We start from the raw sequence: 20403 nt of genomic DNA on the forward strand, positions 1-20403 counted from the left end.
AAACAAAAAAAAATCATAGAACCAACAGGTTTATGTTTATCCCCTCCAGATAGATATTTTATGTTGGCAGTACAGGGGACGCGACAGGTAAGTTGTGTGTGCATTGAAAAAAAAAATGACGAAAAACACTTTTTTACATTTTTATCCCATTTTATCAACAATTAACAAGCCAATTAACAATTAACCCAACCCACTCTTCTTAAAAACTCCGCTACAGGCTGCACCAGTGTTGCCAACTTAGCGACTTTGTCGCTATATTTAACGACTTTTCAGACCCTCCAGCAACTTTTTTTGTAAAAAGCGACTAGCGACAAATCTAGCGAGTTTTTGTGGTGTCACTGGAGACTTTTGGTGACTCTGAGATGAAAACACGTACTCTTCAGTTACTGTCCTCAAACACAAACACACTGTAAATTAACTGCGCATACCCATAGCCGCTGCTGACTGACCCCGCCCCGTATTTACAGAGCAGAAATAGAAATAGTGTCTTCAGCGTGACAAAACTCACTGCATTTAACTCACACAGTTAGTCTCAGTCACTCATTCACCTCATTTATTACATAGCCTGTCACTCACCTCCTCCACAGTGTCTCCCTCTTTGTAAAAAGCTATTCAACAATTTATCTACAATAGGTTTGAAAATAAAGAAAACTTAACTTTTAAGTAAACAAAAAAAAAACAGAATAACGGCTAACTGCTGCTCTTATAATAACACTTAACAACACAGCAAAAAACTGATTTGTGTAATTTACACAAAAATGAAGTTATTTTGAGACGTGACTGCCTATTTAAAAAGCAACAGAAGTTGTTCATTTGTTAGAGTTCATTTGTAACATTTCTAACATATTTAGAGTCTTTTTTACTCACTTTTTTCTCTCCCACAACCTTAATCCTTTACAGCTTCAAAAACATGTATTATGCAAATTAGGCGATGGCGTCATTTAGCGACTTCTAGCGACTTTTAGGACAGCCAATAGCTACTTTCCTTACTGAGGAGTTGGCAACACTAGACAGCACCTCTCCCTGTACTCTAAAGTGCCTGCAAAAATACAGACGCCAGTGAAAAAAGGCTCATCCTCGGCTGGGCAGAGTCAGTGAGGATGATTATAAGGCACACTGTAAAACGTCGGCGAGTATTTTCGGTGGTGCACGGTGGGCTGTATGAGATCAGACAGCATGGATCAGGAGTGCAATAATGCCCACATTTAAAAACACAGATGACCTCAGTAAGCATCAGTCTCACAGTGCTTCATCCCTCACTCATCTCCTGAGACTGATATGGTATGGGTAATTATGTAATTATCTGGTTGTATTTTGCCAGAAGATGTCAGTGCATGGGGCAGAGCTTATTTTAATAGACTATTATGGTTTGATAGAACAAATCAAACTAATGAATTAACAGTTCATAAATAAATTTGTTGTTATTCTGAAAGGTGGCAACCCCAGTCTCGGTAGTATCTCATTGGAGATAATTCAGGTCTAAAAGGGTTAAGTGCTTCTTTTCACTGTTAAAATCCACCATCTACAGGCGGCCGCGTGTAACTGCATCCTATATATCCATGTATCCTAGTTTGATACGTTTTTAAAAACTGCTGGACTACTTTTTTCTACTTTTTTACGTCCCTCTCCATTTGCCACCAATGCAAAATATGCAAACAATATAATACAGGCAGCTGAGTCAGGAGAATCACAAAACCTACAAACACAGACAGGTTAAATAAAAAAAAAGTTTAAATTAGAATTGTAAATTTACATATAACAGAATACTGAACTCATCCAGCCTATGAAGAAACACATAAGGAATCATGTAGTAACATAAAAATGTTCAATAAACCATAATACTCTATGAAAAAGCCTTTAGTTGCTCTTATCTGGGGTGTTGTAAACTTGCGGTTTCTGAGGCTGTAACTGTGATGAACTGATCCTGTGCAACAGAGGTAACGCTTGCTCTTCCTTTCCTGGGGTTGTCCTGACGAGAGCCAGTAACTTTGATGGTCTTTGGGACTACACTTTCAAAGTTCTGAAATTTTTCAGATTGACTCACCTTCATTTCTTAAACAGCCAAGGCGTTTTTGTGAAATATACATTTAAATTAGCAGCAAAAATAGCATTAATAGTAAATTTTATACATCTGTTGTTCATTGAAAATGTAATGATGGCCATGAGGACATAAAAATGTTTGCTGTCTACTACTAGAAAACACATTATAATGTATACTGTACATAATTGTATTCTGAATAGAATTTTGTTTTGTATCATAATGAAAAGACATTTAGTTCTAATAATTGATGGCTTCAAATGCATTTTTGTGGCTTCCTTTAAAACGTTTCCATTAGCTTCTGGAACCACCAATTTTCATTCTTCAGTGATCTCAAGTCTAGTGGAAAGCCTTCATTGGACAGCAGAGACAGTTGCTTCAATAAAAGCAGAACTATTTTAATACAATTAATTTCAGAAGAAACAACAGATAAGCAGGTGTCCTTTAGGACATATTTAGAGTAAATATCAATGTAATAAAACAACAGCTTTTGTATTGTAATTATTGTAATTAACACTTTGAATTTTAGTGAGAATCTAAGGTATCGGCTCTACAAGTCTGCATGACATGAGAGAAGAGAAGGACAGACATCACACAAGATATTTTTCAAACTCTTTATTTTATATTTATTTATTTCTCTTAAACTCTTGAACTGTGTTACAATATAACCTTTTTCTCTGCACTTATCTTTAACCATCAATTCATAACACCAATATAACATGGTAACATCCAGTATGGTAACATCTACAGCAATGCTTATGGGGCGACACAGACACAGATACTGTCAAAGTCAAAACCGCCTCCAAGTGGGACTTTGTTTTCATAAAGGAAAAAACTAACACTCACACACAGACTACTACAGAGACTAGCTCGTCTTGTAGAGAGGGGTGGGAGGATGCTAGGGCGTGTCACTATGGCTTGAGCTATGACATTAATTAAGTGCATGTAAAAGAAGGAATGGTGGTCCCAACTGGGCTTCTCGGTGTGTCAGGAGACGCGACACTTTACTCCTTGGAGTGCATGTACAGTAAGAGGTCGGCAACACGGTGGCTGTAGCCAAATTCGTTGTCGTACCTGTAAAAAATAAATAATAAAGGAGGAGGAGGAGAAGAAAAACACACAGTTAACACACAGTTTTACTAACAATATTTATAAGAATAAGGGGAAAACTGGAAGTAGCATTGTTTAATGCTTGATGTTTAAGCCTAAAACATAAACAGACCTATTTCTGCCATTTAACATACACTTATCATTATTAGTGTGATTTCTTAACAATGTTCAAATGATTTGGTGTTAAAAAAGGCGATCTACATACTCTATAAAAGATTTTCATTTTGTTTAAACATTTTTTTACATACAGTTTTACTGTTACTTTGCACTCACTTAAGCACCTATGACACATACACTGTAACACAAATGCTTTACAGACATTAACCTAGAAAATCCATATGAGTAACATTAAATGAAAGTCAACGTAACTTTTTTTTTCTTTTATTTCTCATTTTTTTCCATTTTCCCCCCAATTTACACGGCCAATTACCCAACCCAGTCATTAGGTCTCCCCCTATCGCTAGTGATGCCCCAACACACAAGGAGGGTGAAGACTAGCAAATGCTTCCTGTGATACATGTGAAGCCAGCCACCGCTTCTTTTCGAGCTGCTGTTGATGCAGCATTGCCGAGTAGCCAGCTCGCTTGGAGGAAAGCGCAGCGACTCGGTTCCGATACATCAGCTCACAGACGCCCTGTGCTGTGGACATCACAGGAGTGATGTGGGGAGAGAGCGCCATCTACCCACCCGGAGGGAGAAGGGCCAATTTTGACAAAATTAAGATTTTGTGGATGGCACACTTTATATACACTTCTCTGCCAAGTTTAAAGTTTCATCTCCAACATCTTAATATGAATTACCAGCTAAATATATATGCTTTAGTTAGACTTGTTACAATAGTGCTAGAAAGTTGAATAATGTTTTAAAAAGTTCTACAAAACATCTACAGACCTTTTCTACCAATCAAAAGAAGACATTAACCAGCCAAAGAATCATTTAAGCATCCAACTAGCTCTTTGAGTTGACATGGTTCTGCATAGAAACACTGTTTTTACTAATGAACACATTTTTATGAATGTACTGTTAACTTACCAGGAGATAAGTTTGACAAAGTTGTCGTTTAAGGAAATGCCAGCACCAGCATCAAAGATAGAGGAGTGGGTGTCGCCAATGAAGTCAGAGGAGACAACCTAAACAAACAAAAAGACACAAAGCAGTTGTCATTTTAAGATGAGTTACGATATTCACAGTTTTTGAAGCACACCATTTCACTATATGCTCTCTTTCAGGTACTGAATGCTTAGCTTAGTTTAATGTCTATTTATTTGTTCTACACTTACTGAGTCCTCTGTGTATCCCAGAAATCCCTTCAGAGGTCCGTGTGCAGCCTTCTTGACAGCTTCCTTGATGTCAGCGTAGCTGGCGGGCTTTGTGAGACGGCAGGTAAGATCCACCACGGACACATCAGCCACAGGCACACGGAAGGCCATGCCGGTCAGCTTGCTGTAAGAACACAGGGCAGAGGAAGTGTCAGATCAGAACTGTTCTAAATGTACAATGGCTATATTAGATTGGACACCTGCTTTCTACTGTTCCAGGGATGATTCTGGATTCTGGAGCATTGCTGTGAGAATTTGATTGAATTTAGCAGCAAGAGCTTTAGTGAGGCCAGGATGATGAATGATCACCATCCCACTTGACCATCTTAAACTCCCACACTCATCCCAAAAGTACTGGATTGAGCTGATGTGATTATTTCAGGTAACACAAATTTACTGCTCCACTTTTGCCAATGTTTGACATTAAGCATGATGATGAAAGGTTTATGTTTATCTGCTCCAAAGCGTCCTTTCCTATTGGCAATACTTCTTTAACAGAAACAAGACAAGCTGTGTGTGTGCATTTGCACATCTGTGTCATATATACAGGTATAATACATATAATATATACAGTGGTGCAGTTTGGTTGTGGTTTGGTTGCAGTCATTGCTGCATAGGGGTGGGGGATGTCGGACCCGATACTGAACGGCAAAGGTTACAATACATTTATCACTCACAAGTATGTAATATTGTATAATTTTCCTCAACAAATAAATAACAAAGTATGATATGTTTTTCTCATTTGTTTAACTGGGTTCTCTTTATCTACTTTTTAGAGCGTTTTACACCTGTACTTCGTTTCTCTGGTCCAGATCAGTTGATGAGTTGTTTACTTGGAGCGTTTCTCCCTCTGTTTGGTTTAGTTTCACACAGGCATAAACCTAAACCAAACCAAAATGTGCACCAATAAACCACGCAAGCACACTATCTCTTCTGATTGGCCAGAGCCGTCTATCGCAGAGGCAAGAAAGTAAAAAGAAGAAGCCAGTTCAAGCGTTCTGTGTTCTAGCATGCTTATTTGTGCAGTTTACTACAGAACGTTGAAACCCTGCCCTTTCAAACAGTGTTTTTAATGGGACGTAGTAAACGGAGTCGAGCAGTGAATGCAGCACAGACCGCGTGTGTAAACAGCATGGAGCACGCTCTCACCACAAGCGAACGGCTCCAGAGTTCACGTGTGGTGACAGCATGATCCGGTCTCAACCCAGCTATTAAATATACTTAATTTATTTGAACTAAAGTGCTCTTAAGGCAGTTTTCACGCCTGAACCAGAGTCCATTTTAACTGTGAAAACACCCTTAGGACTTGTGTGAAAATCTGATGATGGTTTAGTTCATAATTATACAGAAATATATAAACTTCTAAGGGGTTCACAAACTTTTAAGCACCACTGTACATGTATTATGTGTATTATACATATGTTTTGGGTGTTGGGAGCGTCTAAGGCTTACCCGTTAAGCTCGGGGATGACTTTGCCCACAGCCTTGGCAGCGCCAGTGGAGGCAGGAATGATGTTCTGGTGTGCACCACGGCCATCGCGCCAGGCCTTAGCTGAGGGTCCGTCCACTGTCTTCTGAGTGGCAGTGTATGCATGCACTGTGGTCTGTAGAAATGAAGAAACAAATCTTAAAATTGAAGAAAATCAACCATACAATCGTATAAACTTATTAAAAATGGATTGATGAAGAAGAACAGGCTACTTGCACATGGTCAGTCACACCATGCCTGCACTTACCATGAGGGCCTCCTCAATGCCAAAGTTGTCATGGATGACCTTGGCCAAGGGAGCTAAGCAGTTAGTTGTGCAGGATGCATTGCTGTGAGGTACACCACAAAATATATGCAAAATTATTATTGTGATTAGTTTATTAAAGATTAGTTTATTAAAAGTTATTGTAAAACATGCAGTTTAATGGAGTTTGCTGGTTTTTATAAATACATAATAATGGTTATTATAAATGGTGCTTGTGAAGGACATTAAACTCACCTGACGATGGTCATGCTGGAGGGGTCATATTTGTCCTCATTCACTCCCATCACGAACATGGGGGCGTCAGGGGAGGGGGCAGAAACAACTACGCGCTTAGCGCCACCCTGGATGTGAGACTACAGAGAAAAAATACACAAATGTGGATTAGAAATCTGACCAGACATCATAATTTTGCATGATTTTGTATATGTCAATAAAAATGAAAGTTAAAATATTTTATTCCAGGGTACTTTTAAAGTCATTCATAGTGAATTTTTTACTTCCAGATTCACATTATGTCAAAAAATGAAAATACAAGCTCTGATTTGTTGTTCTGCTGTCTGCAACAGTGTATCAGGAGACAAGCAAACTTACAGAGGCCTTCTCAACGCTGAGGAAGACTCCAGTGGATTCGACAACGTATACAGCACCAGCATCACCCCATGGGATCTCAGCAGGCTTCATACTGAGAAGAAGAAAAAAGACAAGGTAGAAAATGTTCAGCACAGGAAATCCATCTATGGTTGGTGGAACCTACTGACAATATGGTGACATGTCAACACTATGAGGTCCTGAGAGATACAGCTCTGCCTGATGCTGCTGTCTCAGAAGTTTGTAGGGGTGTGAATCTCTTAATGTCTGGCGATTCCATTTGATTAGACTCTAATCATAAATGGATTTAGAAACAATTTTCAATTTCAATTTTTTATTCAAATGGTCTATAAATGTTATTTAAATTATGTGATTGAGAAGATAAAAATGACAATTTAAACAAATAGAACATTTATTTAAAACAATAATTTTAGATGCCTTACTGTAATAAACCCTTTTGCAACATTTAATATTTATAAAAATGTCAGTCTTTTTAACCATTCTTTTTTTTTTTGCCAATAAAAGCAAGTAAATTTACAATAACTTAGCGTATGAGCAGTAGATAAGCAATTATTAATTATTATAAGTGAGAAATTATTATGATCTAATAATAGTGTCAGTAGCATTTATGTATCTGATTTTTTAAGGTGTGGAAGAGAGTAAAAACTATTAAAAAGCAGACTGAAGTTGCTGTTAAATTTTTATGTACACTCTCCAGATTTTGGGTCCAGAAAATTGGGGCTTATTTACATAAAAACATAATAAATACACATTTGTGTTGATATTCATGTTTACTCATTTCGTACTTTATTAATACGATATTTTCAACATGACTTGAAAGCAGTAGGGGTGGGCAATAAGGCTCTAAAATAATATCACAATATTTCAGGGTATTTTTGCGATAACTAATAAACGATATTTAATTTCAGGAATACAGTATAATAGTATAACAGCATAATCATAATGTGGCAAAATAAATAATGTAGCATAAAATAATATAATGCAGCAAAAAATATTGCAGAAAATTCAGCGCATGCATATAAACTGCAAACTAAAACAATTATACAATAAATACACTTAAAGCTTCACAGTAAATAATAGACTACTTTTAAGACAGAACAGCCCTATTATCACGATATGGATTTTTAATATCACGATATTTCTGTGTCACGATATATTGTATACTATACAGTATATTGTAGTATTGTGTACTACTGGTAAATAACCGCCCCTACCACTAGTGTGTGCTCTAGAGCAAACTACTCAGTGTAGCCCAGCTCTCTGTACAAAAACTAAAATCCAAGACTGAGAAGAATTCTCCTCTCCAAGAACTTAACAATGCATTAAAGCTTGTAAGATTAGTCTGCATGTTTTGATGTCCATTATTCCAGCTGGCCCTCTCCTCTAGCTGCTTGCTATGTAAACACTGCAGGGAGAAGTATTTCTTAAATGAAGAGATGAACTATGCCTTTGTCTCCCACTTTGTCTAACCCACTGCCTGTATTATCACTAGGTGACTGCGCCTGTTCTTCACTGGCGCCAGACCTCAAAGACCTGCAATAACAGACGGGGATTAGCACCTCTGAGCCAGAGCTTTGTGCAGGCAGATGAAGCCACAAAGGAAAGCTCCTCTAGGGTGTGGATTCTACTCCAGCTATGGAGAGACACTACTGCTAACTGTGGCATTTAAGATGAACTTAATACGTTCTTCATCCAAAAAATAGATGCACCCATACGTACTGTGACCCGTCATGTAAAAACACTCACCACTGGAAAACGGAGATAGCCTGGTCATCGACGATCAGCTTGCCGTTCTCCTGGCGCACCTCTCCGTGGTAGCGTCCGTGGGTGGAGTCATATTTGAACATGTAGACCTGTTAGATAGATTAGAATATTAAAAACATGTTTGTGATTAGCTTAATAGGATTTAAACAGTAAACTTCCACTGCAAACAGTGTTTCTTGGGCTTTTTGCATTAATGTTGCAGATTATTAGTAAACTAATCCCAAATCCAGTTCTGGGGGCCCTGAACATGGCACAGAATTAGCTAAACTCCACAGCAGGTTAAAGATCCTCCACAAGAGGGCACTATCAGCACTTTTATTAGCGGTAAACACCTGAACCAACAGAATTGCTCAAAGGCATGTGTTATCAGTCAGTCTCAGTTTTTTTTTTTTATGAAAAAAGCCTATAGTAATCAGTGACGCTGCCCTTAAAATACAAATATTTATATATTTTGATATGCTGTTTCCTATCAGCTAAATTAAAATAGAAGCGAATTTAGGTGAATTAATTTTTATTGTGTACATATTTTACTATTTTTAACAATATAATTTTATTCAAGTATTCCAATGACCAATAAATAAAATATATTTTATTTATTTTATTTGTGAGGACTGGTTGTTGTGTACATACTTTTGTACACAGAATAATGTCAAGATTTCACCAAAGAATAGCATTCACATGTGTTAATATCTAAATTATTTAATAGGTTCAAAGATCTTGTAATAATCAAATCTACTAGGAGGTATAACAGTATGTGTGCTTGTACTGACCAATTCGTCTTTTACCTTCTTATGAGTATTATATATAGTTATATACATAATATATATTATATAAGATATATATATGTGCAAATTGTATTGTGAATGCACTGCTGCATTTATGCTATATCTAAAAGCATGTCTTCGCGTTAATGTCTTAAATTTGTTATTCTATCTGTGTTTGCACACAAAATTCATTTAGCTGTAATTAAAGTCATTCAGGTTTGTTGGCTCAGGTATAACAGTAAAAAGGCCATAAGGACTGGAACAGAGAAACAATAGACCGAGAGGCTGAATTTCTATAGGCTGTAAGTAGAGTGTTGACAGGTTTGTGAAAGAACCAGGATTTATGGTTCAGCTAGCCTGAACTTACCATGTACTGCAGATCGATGAAAGGGTCATTGATGGCTGTGACTTTGATTCCCTTCTGCAGGCAGGCCCTGAGGACCAGACGGCCGATGCGGCCAAATCTGAGGAGAGAAAGAAAATATTTTAAAACAAAGATTTTTGGCTGTATAATGTTCTTGATCACTGTTTGAGACTTAAATGATTAAATATTGATTCTCATGAAAATAAAAAGTCTCTATAAAATGTCTAATAAAACATAATTTAATGTAATTTATTCATAATAATTCATTAATTCATAAACAGTACAAAATAGTAATGCAAATGTGGATATTTAGCTACTTACCCATTGATTCCAACGCAAAGGTCTGACATTATTACAGTTAGGTGGGTTGTGGTTTGGATCCTGCAATTAGAGACATAAAAGAAATGTTTTAGCCAAAATAAATGCAGCCTATATTTTTTTAGTCACAAAATTAAATGTATATTTTTTTATTGAACACTGAACATTTTAAACATCCCAGCAGACCAATAAAGCCAATAAAGAACTGTACTATTATATCATTTTTATTTTTACTTATATAGTTTCGGTTTCATAATATTCTGTGCATCCCTAATTAAGATCTACTTTACTATAACTTAATTGTCCGCTTTAGCACTTTGCTTACAGACAGGACTAACTCACGGACTTCAAAAAAACAAATGCAACCACCTTTAAAGTTACTTTAAAACTGTTAAATCCGCTCTCAGCCAATCCAGTGTGCTGAGAAGTGGGAGTGGTCCTGGATGATCTTGCAGAAAAACAGATCTCATTGTTCAGGCCTCCATTAGAATGCTGTTCAGGGAGTTTTACACTCTTGCCAGGACCCACATACTTTTACTAACTTGGCTCAGAGTCAGATCTATTGTGTTTGCTTCAGCTTGAGAGGGGCCAGTGACAGAAAGAACCTGCAAGTACTGAGAAGGTCAAAAAGAACTGAGGCTAAGCTTGTTTCTTCCCCTTTAACTTCTCCTTTACACTTTGCTCAAGGCTTGATTACCAAATTAGCTTCCTGGATGACATTTCTGACCTCTTTTTAGCAATTCTGGAGGTTTGCTAAAGCATAATTGACTTCTTAAATTGAATCTAAACTTATTGAACTCTAGTAAAACACGCAGACGAATGGGGGATGTGCACACATTGCCAGGCACACACTGCTGCTGAATCAAGTCACTACATGCAGAATATCTTCACAAATGAACCTCTGTAATCCATAGAGGTACCACCCACCCACACAGAGGTGAAAAATGTACTAGAGGTTGGTTATGCAACCCGAATTTACGGTGCAAAAAATGGACAGTTGAAATCGCTGGGTTGGAGCCAGAGAATCTTTCCACCTCGCCGTATATGGTTTGCTCAGTGGGGAGAGTCTGCTTGTGAGGAAACCATGAAGAAAAGGAAGTGGGAGGAGCTTTATCCAGGACACACTACGGTGCTTCAGCTTTGTTTAAAAAGACTTGATAAAATGAATAAACACAGCAGTGCTGACTAATCATTTAAATCTATAAGGAAAATGTACTGGTGTGTAAAAGCCAAATGCATTCTCCTACTTTATAAATGCTGTATTCTTTATATAAGTAAAGAAGTTAAAGGCCAGAGTAAAATCAACCCTCGGTTCTCTAAAATGAAGCACTGTCAGAGTTGCTTAGTCTACAGCAGAGTTGCCCAATTGCAGAAAAGAGAACATAAATCAGGACATGTATTACAGCATTATTGCAGTGTTTTGGACATTTTAAAATTAATGCAGTGTGCTAATGCAGTACTATGCTAACATCTGTCAGGGGAGTGAGCTATCATTCTGTCTGGGATTACATAAAACTGAATGCTTGCACTAAAGGAAATATACAGTATACCCCAGTATACAGTATAAGTTTGTAGACATTCTTCTTTAAGTAAATTCAGCTGCACACATAGCTTATATAGTCTCTAAGGAAAGGCACTGCCTGTAAAATGAGAGACTCTTGAGTATCCTAACATGAGCCTCAGGTCACCATGACCCATGCCAATACCTTTCAGCACTGTGCTGTGAAACAGTGGAACAGTGTTCTCTGGGGTAATGAAGCACAATCCTATACTTCTGGGATGAGCTGGATGAGTGCCAGAACTAGTTCACAGTCAGTACCTGTACTCATTAATGCTCATGTGAATGTTAAATACAACCAAATCTTCACAAAATGCTTCAAATGTAGTACAAACCTTCCTTGAAGAGTAGAGATGCGTTATTATTATGTAATATTATACATTATTATGGTGTTACGATATTAAAAAATAGAGTTTAACTGTCTGTTAATTCTGTCCTGGATTTGATTGCATTCAGGAATATCAGTAAGGTACGGATGTTGGATGATGATTACCACCCCACCTTATCCCCAATTCATCCCAAAAGTACTGTATGATGCTCCTCATTCTCATTCCACAGAACACATTTCCTCTGATTTACATCTGGCATTAGGCATGGTGTCAATATGTTCGCTTATTACCTATTCTATTGGCAGTGCTTTTATGAAGGTATTATAATAAAAGCTATGTGTGTATATTTGCACACCTGTGTCAGCAAACGGTGCAACTCAAAGAAGCTGAATGCATTTATTATAAGGTGTCCACAAACATATAGTGTATAATAGGTGTGCCGTATCGTATCGAACGCAATAATATCACCAACATTTTTGAATATCGTGAACGATATTCTACACTAAAATATCGTGCCATCTCAGCCACCCCTAATAATCAAATCAGGGTACTACTTTTATGTTGTTTTTAACAAAAGAAAAATGCTCACTGTTCTCATTTCCCATTATAGATGTACTAGAGACAGATTATATTTGTCCAGTATCATTTATTTTACTTTAATACTGAGTATATGGAGATATTTGGAGTGCATTATTAGTGTTGTATATTTTAGTGTATTCTTGAAACATTTTTAGTTCAATTCAGTGTTTTGTTATATTGCCAAGAGTATCGTTATCGCGAAAATACCATGAAATATTGTGATATTATTTTAGGGCCATATCGTTCACAACTATAGTGCATTATTGCAATAAATAGTAGACTTCTTATTTTGACACAAACTGGTAAAATATTCAAAATGGTCAAAGCACAACCCATCAAATTATAAATCAAAACTATTTAAATATGCCTACAGTATTACCAAAGCTCCAAAATTTATTGCAAACGTACTGCACAGATCTGAAATTACTGTGAAAAGCACTGGCCTTTAGTTAGTACCAGGGACACACACCCCATACATGAGTTAATGACCCAAAGACAGATACAGAATGACTGAGGAGAGAACTGTCCATTAACTGTCAATGTCTCTTTCCATTGGAAGAGAGCCAGAACAATCCTTAGTACAGTGGAAACGCCTCCAAGCCTCACAGTAATGAGGGTCTGAATGGATTGTCCAATCAAAGCCTTTAACCAATCAACCCAAAAATTGATCCAAACGGGTTGCCTATTGGATCACCCTCTGAGCACTGGGTTCAATGTCTGGCTCTTTCAGAGAGCTGAATTACTTGAGGCTGACCTGAACATAACCCTGCCTGAGCTCTGGATTCATACAGCCACCCCACAACAATGCAATAGAGGGTAGATTGTTAGAACTGCATACTCAACCACTTAGAAGTTCACTAAGCAGGTTTAAAACTGCAAAATTGCAAAACTTTTTGCCATTAAATTTCTCTGTTCAACAAATAATTTGTTTTACCAAACAGCTAGAGTAAAAATGTTTGTAGATAAAAAAATATATAAAGAGAGTTTGCTTGCATTTTAAAGAACACATATTCATGTTTTATTTGCATCTGGGATCTTCTGTTGTTTCATGTGCAAAAATGGATCTAAATTAATATTTACATGACTATTTCCAATCTCTTTACTATGCTTCATTTAAAAAGCAGTCACTGCTGAAACCCTCTTTATAACTTCAGTGTGAATGGGTTGGGTTATGCATAACATAAGGAGACTTAAATAGTATGTAAAGATATTAGGTTTTTCATGACATTACAAAAACAGTTGATTCAATGAATTAATCTAAAAGACTGTTTTGTATCTTAAGTGTTATTTTTATGTAACTTTAACAGTTAGAATTCCTGTTTTTTGTGAAATAAACCCCTAACCAGTAAAAGCAACGATACTCCATATTCCAACTACATTTTACAATACCAAAAACCAAGCATGGCCAACTTACTGGTAAAACCCAGCTCTGTGACACAGTCCTCTTCAAAACAAGCTAATTATCTAAATCCAGAAGTAGGAGAAGCAGGCCTGCCTATCGCAGGATAGTCTAAATCAAGACTGCCCTTGCATCTGGTTCACTGTAACAAAAGACATCCCACTAATCTTCTAATCTGGAGCTGTGTGTGTGTGTGTGTTTGTGTGTGCATGCAAAGAGTCTAGTGCTCCTAACCCAGCTGGATAATCCTAATCTCTCTAGCTCTCCCTTAGCCGGTGATCCCAGAATGCACTGCGCCAGCCAGCACTGATTGCCTGACTGGCCTAGAGGAACCTGACCAGCATATTCAATCATACACATACACACACACACAGCTGTGAAATTCCAGCTGGGCTGCCTCACTGCCATGTGCTGTTGTATAATGCTTACTAAAATAGATTAAGGGGTTTATTAGAATGCAAAACTAGAGTATATATGCTGTGATTAAACAGCTGTAATTTATGCTGCATTCATGCATGCTGTACTGCTGTTCCAGCCTCTGCAGAGGCTGTCAGGGAGTGGTCAGAAATTGCAGTGGTAGATCAAATGACGGTAGCCAAGGTCAGACTGTGAGCGGCGGGATGAAAAAATATGCATCTCAGAGCTGCGTCTTAAGTTTCCCTTCCCTTTCCTTCCTAGCTTTGTGCACTCGGCCTGTTTCACCTCCTGAAAATCTTCAAACCACTAAGCTTGGACAACAATGGGAACAACTAATAATGTTATTGTGATTCAAGTTCAATTACAAAGCTCTACCATATCGCAGTGGTCTCCAACAATCCACACACCATTCAGCCAATCAAGGCCTTGTAAAGGCAGCAATTAGTTGGATCAGGTGACTGAATTAGTCCCAGAGCATAGGCTGTAGCCAAGGAACACTGCATTTCAACTGCATTTCAGTTACCTCAAAATTCTTGCAAATGCAGTTTTCCGCTGGGGCCTTTCTCTTAATGTTACTGTGAAGCCTTGTTAAACTTTTCCCTACTAATATGCTCTACAGGTGGAGATGGTTGAACCACCACCCTACACTCATGTATAAAGGTGCTTCCAATAGTTCTTTAAGTATATATGTCATAGACAAAACCATGTCTGGCTATATAGAGAACCAAGTTACTATTTAACGTGTATGTACGAAGAACCTTTCAAAGTGTTCAAGTAGAGGATCTTTACTGTGTCCTTCTTTAAGTGTCCTTGGTAATTTAATTAATTGCAATATTATTTAGACCAATAAGGCTAGCTTCTTATATTACTGAAGCTTTTATAATGATACCTGCATTCTGAGCTGATAGAATTGGACAGGATGTAAAGAACCATATCCAGTGGTTCACTGACATTGTTATTCTGGACAGGTTTGCTAATTTTACTTTGTACTAGGGAGCTGATATCATTTACTGGATTTTCTTGGTTTTAATTAAATTATTTCTAAGTAGTGGTGAAGGTATATGTGTTTAATCAGTTTGTGGTGGAAGCCTATAATGAACTGCAACCTATTGTGACCTACACATTATAGACTAAACATAATTAAAATGGTAAGAAAAATTAAACAATAGTAATAATTACTAATGTATCAATAGAAAATACTAATCGCTGTTCACTGTATGCACTTCTCTGTCTAACTTTGCCCAATAATAAACAATAAAAACAGTATCCTGCTGGGCTCTACCAGTATGTCAGATAAGTGTACAGACAACAGACAAGCATACAGAAATACAGACAAGAAATACAGAAAGATGTGCTATTCCTGCAAAACAGGAGGTGGACTAATGGAACAGTCAACTGTAAAGAGAGTCAATACTGTTCCGATATAATGGATCCTAGTCAAAAGCTCATGTGTTGATTGGGTCAAATAACAGTCTGCTGGCAGTAGGCTGGTGACTCTAATTACAATGGAGGCGTATCAAATGACCACTGTGTTTCAGAGGCCCACCTCTGCACTGGTCTAAATTTTCAATCGCCCCACTGTTCTACAGTATTCGCTATTCTAGGAAAGCGACACTACTGTGCAAAAACCTCCCAACTAATAACTATACAATGTCAATATAACATACTGAATAAATCATTGGAATATATGGCTGTTTTATAGTTAAATGTAAAAAAAAATAATTTAATAATTAAAAATATTTCTTAAGGTGAATAAAAGCAAATAAATATTTAAAAATGGCTTTTAATTTCCTTTATAAAATACTTTTTAATGACATTTAATTATATTTTAGGTTTGGTTTCAAAGATTTTAAAGAAATATGAATATATAATGTTCTATAAGCTTTATGGTTGTCTCCTATCACAATGGTTTAATCACACATAGTTGGAGGAAGCTGCCCTTGGCTGAGGCACCAGAGTGCCACGCCCCCTCTTTCACAGCAGGAGTGCCGGAGGCTAGCCCACAGCTGCATCAACCCAGTTAGGAGCCGTTCCCCCCCTAAAAAACAGGACTAACTGGGTCAGCCTCCCCCCAGAGACACTATACATCTATTTTAGTAGTAAATGTCCTTTACAAAAGCATATTTATAACAAACAAGTCCTGGAAAACATAAACTTAGCAATAAAACTGCACCATTTCTTGGGTGAAAACAGCACAGGATATTTTGGGAAATTAATCTTTCCCGCTGCAAATCTGGGAAACACATTTCACAGTTCAGTGGGTTCGCTCGTGACGAGATGATTAATAAATTGAGACAGTTCCTGCTGTAAATGACTGGCGGGGGGAATCCATTCGAGTCTGGGGAGGTGACTGGAAGCCATTTTGAGGAAGTGCTGTGTCATACCAGGGCCATTTACACACACCATTTAGACACACAAAAGCAGCATCAGAGGCTGCAGATAAGGAAATTACTCATGTACATTCCTTTACAGCTCACTACATACAGTACCTGTGCTGTGGTCATACTGACTCAGTAACACAGTTTTACACAGTGTACTCACTTGGTGAGTCGCAGTACTTTAGCATGTAATTAGCAATGAATTGTGCATGCGTAAATGCATGTGTAGTTAAAAAGAGGAGGGGAAGAAAAAACTAGAAAAATGTGTCACTTCACCCACACAGCTCCCCTTCATATACCCTTTCTGACTCTCTCTCTCTCTCTCTCTCTCTCTCTCTCTCTTCCTTTCTCAGTAATTTTCCACCAGCCACCTCTGAACACGAGGAGGTGAATGAAGGCCTAACAGTGGAATCCACTCCTTTAAGAGCCACTCAGAGATATCAGCTTTCCTCAGCATCTCTTATACGCTGTTATACACACAACCAACTTAATCTTCTTTTTAACATACATTTTATCTGTTTATTTTGTTATTGTCAAACAAATTGGTATGATTTCAACAGTTATTCAATATCAAAATACTCTGCATTAGAAAATGTTTCATATAAAAGCATTAAAAATAGGTTAAGCTTTAGTTTAACACGGAATGCTTGATGCTCTGACTGTAAATTAAAGTAAAGCTAATGTAAAGAGAGGCAGATGCCTCAATGTCAGGGAACATCAGAGGACATCCTGTGGTCTCCAGCTGCAGTCGGGTCAATAGGGGGAGGGCTTTCACGAGGAAGGCCTTCATGAAATCTGCCTGCAATGGACACACAGCCTGCAATGTCATCATGGACATCACATCCGCTTCCTACTGGAAAAGCCAGCTTGCTTTATATCTCTGCTATAGTGTGCTCTGAGTGATGAATCTCCATTGATGTACTGTATGTATGGACATTATACTAGCTTTTATATGTATATATAATCATTAAGGTTGCCAAACATTTGTCATAGCCTTACTTTAAAGAATTAATATATATATATATATATATATATATATATTCTTGACTGATGTAAAAGATTATATTTGCAGTAATTCTAGAGCATCTCTATTGATTCATACATCATGAAATCTGGACACAAGGTAAAATACAACAGCAAAATTTGATAATAATATCAAAAAGTGAAAATCTGGACATGCATGACATCACAATACATTATAATATTCATTTATAAAGTGATAATGAAAATATATAGTTGGTTTATTGCAAATGAATAAAATAATAAGGGATATAATTTGAGTTTTAATAGATGGGCACTTGAGTCCCCCACCCTCTGACGGATCTGACTCAGACTGGCTCTGGTTGCATCAGCATCACCATCACCACACGAGGTACCTGCCTCTCGGCACGTAGACCATGCAAGGAAGGGCCACATATAGGGGGAACAAGTGAGACATCATGCATCTTTGCCAAAACCCCGAAAACCACAGCAGATTAGTCACAGATGCCAATTATTCAGAAGCACGACGTCTATAGGTGAATATAGGCTCCATAGGGTGACGTATTTAGATGAGGAAAGGATGTTAAACAACCATGGTCTGACCTTGACGTCGGATACGACCTTCAGGACGAATCAAAACGAAGGCCTGCATCTCTACGACGTGGAACCGACTAACAACCGACGGATAAAATCGTGAGAAGGTCGTAAGAACATCGGCCTTGCGTTATTTGCTACTTGTTGCACGTCTTTCGATGCTTGGAGACGACTGAAGACGACCTACAGACAGGCCCTGAGTGATGCAGCGTCCACTAACTAAAGAAAAATGCATTAAAATGTCTAAAAACTCGATAAATCGTAAATAATAAAAACACGTATTTATTAAAGTACCCGGATGAAATGTTCTCTCTCTCTCTCTGTCCAACGGAGTGACGCACTGAGGCTGCACATATATTAATGAGCTATCAGAAGCTAAAATATTGAACTATTACGTTAAAATAACGTGTTTAAACGTATTAAACGCTTAAGAAAACGTGTCATCGTTCACGTACGCCTCGAAAGTCGACGCGTTTTGTGGAAAAACTGCGTTTTAAACCTCGATTTTCATCCTTGTTGCAGGTAAACTAGCTCCGAATGAATGAAATGGTTATCCTATATTCCTACGCCGATAAAAATAGTACCACATTGATTCAGTTTAAGATCACTGTAAAACAAGCTAAGCATCATTTTAAAAACAATTTTCAGTGCAAACTCACTCTATATTAGTCCATAAAGACTCATTCTATTCATCTTATAGTCCTGAAAGCGGTTATATAACCAAGCTGGCTAAAGCTGCTCGCGCCCTTGACAGTGAGGCAGGCCTAAAACGAGCGAGCGAGCGAGGCAGCGGAAGGATACATAGCTAACCTAGCTCTACTGCTTACATAGTTAACTTACATCCCTTCCTCCTCTTATATTTTACCATATTTTAGCCTTTTATTCCGCATTAAACCCTCCCCCATGCACACGGCCTATGTAAACACATATTAAGCTAAATAAATCCGACTTTAGACTGAAGCTAGTGTGAACAGAGAAGATACAAACCAAGCGACGAGTTCACACTCACCTCTATCAGAATGATGCTGCTGCAGCCACTGCGCTCTGCTGGCCGATGGCTCCCTCCTTATATACGGGGCACGTGCACACTGGTCCGGTCTCCCTGGCGACGTGACGTAACCGCGCTAAAGGAGGACTAGTTTGGGGAGGCTGAGTAGGGGCGGGTATGAAGGGCAGTAGAAGGAGGAGAGGAGAGCACCAGAACAGCTGAATTTACTCGATTCCTACGTCATGTGTCGTTTAAACGCGAATCAGACATATTCATTCAGTTATCGTCACGTTTTCTCCCTCTTTGCATCAAACACACTGAATCGAATACCGAATCGGTTCGCGCAAAACTTACTTGTTGTTTGGATTTTGGTAATTAATGTTTTTTTCTATTTTAGTTGCAGATCCAGGGGTTCTGCCCACTGCATGCGATCACTCAGATTTGTGTGTTTATTGTTATATGTGCATATTTTTGTCTGATTCTTTGTTTTGTAAAACTGCTTTGCTTTGTAGATACATTTTATTTTATTTTATTTTATTTGGAGTGGGTGGATGCAAGTGTTTCAGGGTGCCTCCGTGTCTATGTTACCTTCTGGCTCTTTTCCCCTTTAGTTAGGCTGGTATATTCAGATCTTTCAGTCTTCACGTTCACATTACCAGGCTGAAGTGACTCAAATCTGATTACATGGCTGTGTGAGCATTCCAAATCACATAGCTTAAATCTGTTTTTTTGCTCAGATTATTTGGCTATTTTGATGGTTCAGAATTCACAATTCTAATGTGCACATTGATATGTGTATTTAGAACCACATATGAAAGTTAAAAAATCGGATTTAGCACATTCACACAGCCATAAACAAATCAGAGCTGAGCAAAAAACAGATTTAAATCACTTCAGCCTGGTAATGTAAAAATCATGGACATGTGACTTGAATGTGAACGATCAAATCGGAATTAATGCGTCTTTTTGCTTTCACGCATGCTCTATGTGCTTCTCTCTGGTACCCACACATCCCATTTTCTCCTCTACGACCTGAGCGTGTAGGTCAGATGAGCTGTTTGCTCTACACTCGAGCAAAAGATGCTCCATATATGAGCTGCTAATGCATCCATCTATCCATCCATCCATCCATCCATCCAT

General features: G+C 37.9%; 1 protein-coding gene across 1 annotated transcript; it reads right to left on the reverse strand.

Annotated features, from left to right (window-relative positions):
• Positions 1-2638: 2638 nt before the first annotated feature.
• gapdhs (glyceraldehyde-3-phosphate dehydrogenase, spermatogenic) lies at positions 2639-19380 on the reverse strand. Its single transcript, XM_049464729.1, has 11 exons — positions 19285-19380; positions 10044-10103; positions 9726-9822; positions 8577-8683; positions 6813-6903; positions 6456-6574; positions 6204-6285; positions 5920-6071; positions 4429-4591; positions 4181-4278; positions 2639-3112 (listed from the first exon to the last, which is right to left on the reverse strand). The coding sequence occupies exons 2-11, from the start codon at positions 10070-10072 to the stop codon at positions 3043-3045; spliced, it is 1008 nt and encodes a 335-aa protein (XP_049320686.1). The 5' UTR covers positions 10073-10103; positions 19285-19380; the 3' UTR covers positions 2639-3042.
• Between the last annotated feature and the right edge of the window lie 1023 nt (positions 19381-20403).

The sequence above is a fragment of the Astyanax mexicanus genome, chromosome 1 (genome assembly GCF_023375975.1).
Source record: "Astyanax mexicanus isolate ESR-SI-001 chromosome 1, AstMex3_surface, whole genome shotgun sequence".
Lineage (NCBI taxonomy): Eukaryota > Metazoa > Chordata > Actinopteri > Characiformes > Acestrorhamphidae > Astyanax > Astyanax mexicanus.